At 59.6% G+C, this 7,960-nt stretch overlaps 1 protein-coding gene across 1 annotated transcript; it reads left to right on the top strand.

Moving 5' to 3' along the window:
- Positions 1–407: 407 nt before the first annotated feature.
- On the top strand, positions 408–6,217 carry Chmp6 (charged multivesicular body protein 6). Its single transcript, XM_028853630.2, has 8 exons — positions 408–544; positions 2,090–2,199; positions 2,290–2,377; positions 2,695–2,781; positions 3,352–3,417; positions 3,569–3,649; positions 4,630–4,684; positions 5,274–6,217. The coding sequence occupies exons 1-8, from the start codon at positions 482–484 to the stop codon at positions 5,324–5,326; spliced, it is 603 nt and encodes a 200-aa protein (XP_028709463.1). The 5' UTR covers positions 408–481; the 3' UTR covers positions 5,327–6,217.
- Positions 6,218–7,960: the final 1,743 nt, after the last annotated feature.

The following is a 7,960-nucleotide window of genomic DNA, read 5'->3' on the forward strand; positions in this document are numbered from 1 at the left end:
CCAGCAACAGGGCTGACTCATCCTTAGCCCAAGACCCCAGAAGTGAAAGTAGGGCCCCTGTATTGTCACCTGAACCCTGACCACAGTGAGAAGACGAGGGGACAAAGGTGACAGCGACGAGTGGCAGGTGCACGCGGGTGCATGGCATCTTAGCAAGGTGTAGTGTCACTAAATTCAGCATTTCCTGTTCAGGGACCAGCGGGGGGGGGGGGTCGGCTGGGCGTTTTTGAAGGTCGGGAAGCCTGGCTTAGGCTCACCCATCTGAGATGCACTGAATTAATCAAAGATCCCATTCCATTAGCCGAAAGGGCGAGGCAGGGCGTTCGCAACGCCGGGAAAATCCAGCCAGCGGGCGCACTCTTAAGTACGAAGCTGCTTCGCGTTCTGCGGCGCGAGGCTCCACACGGCCGCCGTAGAGAGAGCGGAGTACGGTGGCCGCGGGGCGGCGGCGACGGGCTCGGCCGGCCGGCGCGGGGCCGCCATGGGCAACCTGTTTGGCCGCAAGAAGCAGAGCCGGGTCACCGAGCAGGACAGGGCCATCCTGGTGAGGGGCCGACGGCGGGCGGGGGGGTCGGGCCCCGCGGGGGAAACTGAGGCGGGAAGCGGAGCGGGTCACGCTTCCGGTGCCAGCGCGCGCCCAGCTGCAGACACCCCTGGACCGGCCGCGGCTCGGCCCGGAAAGACCTGGATTGTGTCTGGGGGCTGAGCGCAGATCCGTGAGAGGAGGTGCCAGGAAGGAGGCTGCGCACAGCCGGTGGTCGTGGCATCCCGAGCCATAAGTTACTGAAAGTTCTTAAGGCCCCAGAAAAAGAGCCCGTGGGCGTGGCTGTCACTAGGCGTCCCGGTGTGATTCTTACGGGAAAGGGTGCTCACCCCCTCCTCTGCAGCCTCTGTGGAGTGCAGGAAGCCCCCGGGACACCCGCGTCTCAGGACGCCGTCCCCCAGTGCTAAGTAGAACTGTCGCAGAGGTGGGTCCTGCAGTCAGGTCCCAAGGCGGCAGGGACACAGGAAGCAGAGAGCCTAGCCACGCCACCGCCAGACGGACTCAGATTGCCAGCTCCACAGAGGCACAGCCTGGCCTTCCTGCAGCTCCGCGGGTCTCCCCTCTAGTATCTCCAGGCAAGGCTTCTGATGCTTTGTACACGGCTGGCAGAAAAAAAACCAACCAAGAGGAAAGAGTACTGTAGCCTGGCCACAGGGCCTCCAGATCTGAAGGGTGGGAATAGTGATGCCCGCCGAGGGGCAGACCCTGTAGAAAACACTGGGCGAAGGTGGAGGACCTGGGGGCCGGTCCCACCCCACCCACCCCCCCGCAGCAGGGCTGCCCTGCTGGCATGGTCTCCCAGGTAACCTGGAGTGCATGGTGGATGGTTTCTCACCAGCTGAATCTTAAAGGTGCCCATTGCCTTCACTTATCATGGTGCCCTCAAGGTGTCAGCCTGTGTGTGAAGTGTGGCCAGGGCCTGCACCTATTCACGGTAGTTCCATCTGAAGTGACAGCATTTGGACACAGAATGGGAATGGCCTAAGCAGGGAGGACTGACCACAGTTGAACAGTGGAGGGCACTCAGCGGATGGCCAAGCCGCTGCTGTCCATTCAGGTAGATGGCAGTGGACAGGAGAGCCAAGTGCGTGGTTAATGCAAGAAATCCACGGAGTCTCAACAGCTACCCCCGACACACGATAAAAATGGGAAGAGTCGTGTGTGGCAGCAAAAGTTCCGTAGGCCGAGGCAGGGGGATTGGGCAACACTTAGTCTCAAAAGGGGTGGGGTGAAGGGCGGCGTGCAGCGTCGTGTTCTCTGTTGCGCTAGAACCTTCCAGGGCCTGGGGGCCGCTCGAGTGACCCGAGGGGCACAGGCGGTGGCCAAGCTGTGGCTGAGCAGGGCGGAAGTCTCCTCCTTGGCACAGGGGGGCCTTGGCGATGCCAGTCGCATCCTGCCGTGCAAGTCTAGAGGTGTTCGTGAATATTGCCACGTATCTTCTGGGCGGCAGAGGCCACCATTAGAGAGGCTCACCTGGCTCCTCCTGACCGCCGGGACTAGCAGACGGGGACCCGCTGACCAGGCGCATTCCTGCTCTCTCCCCAGCAACTGAAGCAGCAGAGGGACAAGCTGAGGCAGTACCAGAAGAGGGTCACGCAGCAGCTGGAGAGGGAGCGGGCCCTGGCCAGGCAGCTGCTGCGGGATGGCAGGAAAGAGTAAGGGGCACTTCCCTGGGGCTAGTGTGGTGGGAGAGGAGGCGCTTCCCTGGAGCTAAGCCAGGACAGACAGGGTGGCTTCCCTTGCAGACGGGCCAAGCTGCTGCTCAAGAAGAAGAGGTACCGGGAACAGCTACTCGACCGGACAGAGAACCAGATCAGCAGCCTGGAAGCCATGGTAGGCTGTGCCCAGCAGCCTTTGCTGGGAACCAGAGCACCTAGGGAATGGGGTGGGGGCTGGCCACCCCAGGGTGGGAGGTGGGGGGCAGGTCGGGCTGGTGGGGTCGTATGCGCATCTCCCAGGGTTGGGGTAAGAGCATCCTGGTTTGCCCCTGCTGGCTGGAGCCACTGAAAGTCTCCAGCACTTTCTCAGTAAGTCCCAGCTGCCATAGCAGAGAACCAGAAAGGGTAGGACATTCCTTCCAGTGCCAGAAGCCTGTCACCCCGTGGGTCCAGAGCCCAGCAGGGCTTCTGACCAGTGGCTGCTGCTTTCAGGTTCAGAGCATCGAGTTCACGCAGATTGAGATGAAGGTGATGGAGGGGCTTCAGGTGGGCAACGAGTGTCTGAACAAGATGCACCAGGTAGGTCCTCATGGCGCCCGGCAGGCATTGCAGCCGCAGGCAGTGCAGCCGCAGGCAGGTCAAGCGGCGTTTGTGCCAGCTCAGGACCTGAGTTTGGCTGGACTGGGGATGTCCCAGTGCTTGGCAGGGACCCGCGGGCCCTGAGGGAGGTGTGGCACAGCACAACCTTTGCGCTGGGCTCACTGGTGCCGAGTGGTGGGGAGGCAGGGCATGGGTGTGGTGAGTGGGCTGGTCAGGGAGCGGGGCTCAGTGCCCGGAGGTCGGGTATCTGAGTAGGGTCTGAGGCACCTGTGACACAGGCCAGCAGAGGTGCCCTATTGATTGTACACAGAGGAAGCTCGGTCCCCTCCCGGGAGGGGTTTCCGGTTTCGACCTGTTTTATTTATAATTGTCAGGGTTGTTCTGGGTCTGGGAAGGTCTGGGCAGGGCCTCTGCAGACAGGCCTGGCTCAGAGCCAAGGGCAGGCCCGCTTCCCCGGCTTTGCTGAGGGAAAGACAGGGTAAGGACACAGCCCTCGCCAGGGGCGTCGTCTGCCTCGCTGAGCAGCCCTGAATCTCATCTCATCCCCAGGTGATGTCCATAGAGGAGGTGGAGAGGATCCTGGATGAGACCCAGGAGGCAGTAGAGTACCAGCGGGTATGTTTTGCTGGGCACAGGCCCACCCACTGCACTGCTTCCCCGGGGAACCCAGAGTCACAACTGGGAATACCCCTCCCTGCCAGTTGCTGTCCCCAGGGACCCAGAGCCCTGCCAGGCCCACTTCTCAGTACATCTCTTCCTCCCACAGCAAATTGATGAGTTGCTGGCAGGAAACTTTACTCAGGAGGATGAGGATGCCATCCTGGAAGAGCTGAATGCAATCACTCAGGTATAGGTCCCCAGGGCTGTCTGGTGCCCTGGGGGATGGGACCCTATAGGCCTCTGCTTGGTGGTGTGTCTGGCTGTTAGGTCTGAGCCCAGGGTCCTGCTTTCCTGATTTCCTTCCTAAGATGGTTTTCGCTTGTGCTGAAGCCAGGCTTCTCCCACACCCGGCGCTGGTGGCCGGGGAGCTGGGGAGCGGGGTGGCTGGAGGAGGCTGACCCAGCAGCTTGCTTGCAGGCCCCTGTGATCCATGTATGGATAGAGGGGACATGCTCAGCCTGCCCCGCCCCATCAGCCTGCTTTCCTCTGGTGACTCAGTGGAACCTGTTCACCTCTGCATTGCAGGCCCCAGGGTCTGTAGTGCCGCAGCTGGGTCTGACCCCATGTCCAGGCCACGAGCTCTGGAGCTCCCAAGCTGGATTCCTTAGCTCCATTGGCCATAGCCTCTGCTTGCTAAGGTCTTAACTGCTGCCCCAGAGCCACCTGCTGTTCACAGCCCAGTACGACTGTCCGGGAAGTTACCCTTTGGGTCCTGTGGCTGCCCACATGCCAGGGCCAGAAGCCTGATGGGCTGCTGGGAAGACAGGCCACAGGAGGACAGAGGCCACCTATACCCATGGAGCAGCTTTCCCCTACCATCCTCAGGATTGTAGCCCCTCTTTGCTTCCCAGCAGAAGCCCGCCATGGCTTCCTAGCCCTGGGGACTCAACATACCCTGGTCTCTACTTCCTCCATGGACTTTTGCAACCCTTGCTTGGGAACTAATATTCCTAGGAATAGCTCCAGATCACTGTCACCTCTGCAGCGGTCATCTGTAAAGATGCTGTAGACAAGGAGAGTGCAAGGCTCAGAGCTGGGCCTCTGAGCAGTGGACTGGCAGCTGCTGCCTCCCCCTGAGGGCAGCTAACAAGTGGATCCAGCTCCTCTTGAGAGCCGGGCAGCCTGTGGCAGCACACCCAGCTCACGCCTCATCTTTGCTTCTTGCAGGAACAAATCGAGTTACCGGAGGTTCCTTCAGAGCCCCTTCCTGACATAAACCCAGGTACCTTTGCTTTTTGTGTGTTGGTCTGAAGTCAGAGGGAGCAGTATACACGGTGCTCCTCTGACCTTGCCCACTGGCAGCCCCCACAGCCCGGTGGGAAAGTGTACCTGTGGCTGTGCCCCGGTTGATGGAGAGTGGTTCCCAAGGGGCTGGGTCCTCTAATGGGATCCAGACCAACTCAGAGAGGCATGTCCATTCATCAGCCCTGGGAGAAGGCTTGTCAGCCACTTGGGCCCCCGAGGGCTTAGATCCCCCAGTCCAGCTGTCGTCTGGAACTCACAGCTTTGGGCAGCGCTGCACCTGCAGCGTCTGTCAGCTCAGAAGCCTCCACTGCACTCCAGTCAGTGGTTAATGGACTTTCAGAGTCCCAGTGGTTCCATGTTTCCCTCTGTACCTGTGTGGCTTCTGGGAGCCCTAAGCCTCCAGAGATCTACTGCACAGGCTGTGCCCCGGCCTCTAGGTCCATCTGGCTTCCTGTTTATAACTCACCTCCCCTGCTGGGCGCACCCCTCGCCTGCAGCCTCTGGCCTCATCCTCTGAGAGTTTGCTGTGCTCATGAGTACATCATGAATGATTGTTTTCTTCACAGAAGCACCTGCCAAGGCCAGATCCAGGCAGGCAGAGCTGGTGGCAGCTTCATAACTCTGACTCTCCAGGGACTCGCAGGGACTCTCTGAGGACTGGCCCACAGAGCGTTGGGCTGCGTGTCAACCCTGAGGGCTCCCAGGAGGTCTGAAGGGCTGCGCCGGCCAGTGCGGGTGCTGGTGGCTGGAGCGGCAGCTCAGACGGCCCTGACGTCAGGGCACCACAACGCGATTCGAGCTTTAGTCTGGATGCACCGTTGTCCTGCTCTCGTTCTGGATTAAGTGGACACTCAAAGCCCAGCCAGGCCCGGCTTCAGGCAGCTGTGGTTCCCACAGTGGCTGCAGCCCGATATTCCTGGTGCTGTTCTCATGGCTGACCCAGTCTGTGTGACCTGCGCTCTTTTGTGAGGAAGCGCTTCAGACCTTGGGGTCCCTATGTTTCCTTCTCTTGTCTCTGCTGCTCCAAGCTGGTGGGGAGCTTCAGTTAAGGGGTTCTCACCGTGCCTGGCCTCCTGATGTCCCTCAGTTTCCCTACAGGCTTCTTCTTTGGCACCTCAGACTTGAGCCTCCTATGTTTTGGGGAGGTGGACCAGGGGCCATCCTGCTGAATGGACAAGTCTAGGAACCTGACTTGGTCTTCACAGAGGAAAGACATCTTGAAGGAGGTGACAAGACCCTGTTCCAGTGGGTGTGTACCCCATGGAATCTGGACACACAGCTGCCAGTCCCTAAGCCACCAATGCCCTGGAGGAACAGAGCTTGGAGGTGACTTTCAGGGTCCTGTGCTTGTTTGATAGGGGACAGTCCCTGATCCTTGGGTCCTTGAGGACCACAGGGCTTTCCATCCTTTCAGGGCCCACCAGGAAAGGACGTCTCTTCCGTAACCCAAAACGGGTCAACTCCAGTATTAAAGTTGGCCCCTGCATGGTCTCCTGCCTCTTGGACTAGAGTCTGGTGTCCTGGTGTGTTTCCCTGCATAGGAGCAGTTAGTTATACGGGTGGATTGGAGTGCGGCCCATGACCAACCAAAACAGCCCTAGCCACCATGCTCAGCAAAGCCAGGGCCTGGGTGCCAGATGCACCAGGGAGGAGAGCTTTGGGCTCCTCCCTGGGTCCCAGGGCAGCCTTGGCCATGCCCAGCAGCTGTCTTTGAAGGAAGAGGAGGGCAGGGCAAGGCTCTGGCCACTCTGAACATGCGTGCTGCATATTTTCACACATGGGGCTGGTGGTTAGGACCGCCAGACCCCAGGCCTGAGACACCTTGTGAGAGTGTGACTGGTGTGGGGTTAGCGTGCACATGGGGAGTCGTATCTGGTAGGCAGCTGCCAGGCCCCTCCATGGAGCAGCCTCCACACAGCCAGGCTTAACACTGCTGGGGCTCAGGGTTTCTTGGGAGACCATGGAAGCTGAGTGTGCAGGTGAAAACTGGGAGCAGCCCTGAGCACATGCTTGACAGTTACCAAGACCGTAAACAAAGTGTGGGTGCGGCCTCTCCTGCAGTGTCTGTGCCCACCAGGAGGGGCTCTGTCCACCTCTGCTGCTGGGGTGCTTGGCCACACTGAGGGTGCTTTTACCAGTGAAGCCTGCTCCGAGCCCACAGCGATGTCCTGCAGCAGGACACACCCACACCTGCAGTCACACGCGGTTGAGGTGGCCGGGTTCTGCGGACAGAGCTTCAAAAGCCCAGGTAGGCCAGGCTCCATTCAGCTTTCTGTCGTGTCTGACCTGGGCCAGGCAGAGGCACAGCTGTTCACTGGAAGAGGTGCCCTCATCCAGGGCAGCCAAGACTCACAACTCTTGAGTAAGAACTTCCTTTTGGGGATAAGATCTTGTGATGTAGCCCGACTGCCTGTGCTGTCTGCTGGCCTCAGCCTTCTGAATGCCGAGATGACAGTGTTCTGTACCTGGCTTGGGGTGGTAGCCTGTAGGCTCCACTCCTGACCCTGTGAGCTTTGGCCTTCTTAAGACCCCCCTGCTCTATCATGCTTCCCTGTCTGTCAGTCAGTGTAGTTGGCACAGGATCCATGACAATCACAAGCTAATAAAGCTTGTGGCCGAGCTGGCGTCCTGCCAGAGACAACCCTTGGAGACTTGGAGGTGAGCGGGTGCTGTGAGTAAGGGCCCCTTGGCCAGGCTGGGGCAGAGGGGCTGCAGGACAAACAGTACATGGGACTCCCTGGAAGCCACCTGAGGTTGTGGCCCAAAGGTCCAGGCAGGGGCTCAAGAGGCTAGCTCATGGGATGAACTTGTGTGGACAGCTGGGAGGAGGGCACCTATCACAAAGAGGAATCATGTATGTGTGCTCGGTTTTCGGCTGGCTCCTGTGCAGAATCCTGGCTGGGTGAGGGGAGGTTCAGATCCAAACTCAGAGCCCAGCTGGATGTCTTCTGCATCAGCCGCTGAACCCTTGGCACCTTGTCGTCTTTGTCTGCCAGATCTTCAGGGCAGAATCCTCATGCTTACAGCCCTCAGTGAGTCCTGTAGGCTGGCCACCCAAGTGCACGCTGTGTGCACCCACGTCTGCGTGGTGGCTTTCATGCTGGTAATCCCAACACCAGAGAGGTGAAGGCAGGAGGCCAGCCTGGGCTACATTGTAAGATCCTGTCTCTGGAGTACAGAAGCTGGGAATATGGCTCATGGGTAGCATGCTTGCCTAGCTTTCATGGGACCCTGGGCTTGATGCAGAGATGAA

Source organism: Peromyscus leucopus, chromosome 8b (genome assembly GCF_004664715.2).
Source record: "Peromyscus leucopus breed LL Stock chromosome 8b, UCI_PerLeu_2.1, whole genome shotgun sequence".
Classification (NCBI taxonomy): domain Eukaryota; kingdom Metazoa; phylum Chordata; class Mammalia; order Rodentia; family Cricetidae; genus Peromyscus; species Peromyscus leucopus.

Coding starts and splice junctions, on each gene's coding strand:
- Chmp6 (XM_028853630.2), top strand. CDS start 482: ATGGGCAACCTGTTTGGCCGCAAGAAGCAGAGCCGGGTCACCGAGCAG. Junction 2,200..2,289: donor CTGCGGGATGGCAGGAAAGA/GTAAGGGGCACT, acceptor CTTCCCTTGCAG/ACGGGCCAAGCTGCTGCTCA. Junction 2,378..2,694: donor TCAGCAGCCTGGAAGCCATG/GTAGGCTGTGCC, acceptor TGCTGCTTTCAG/GTTCAGAGCATCGAGTTCAC.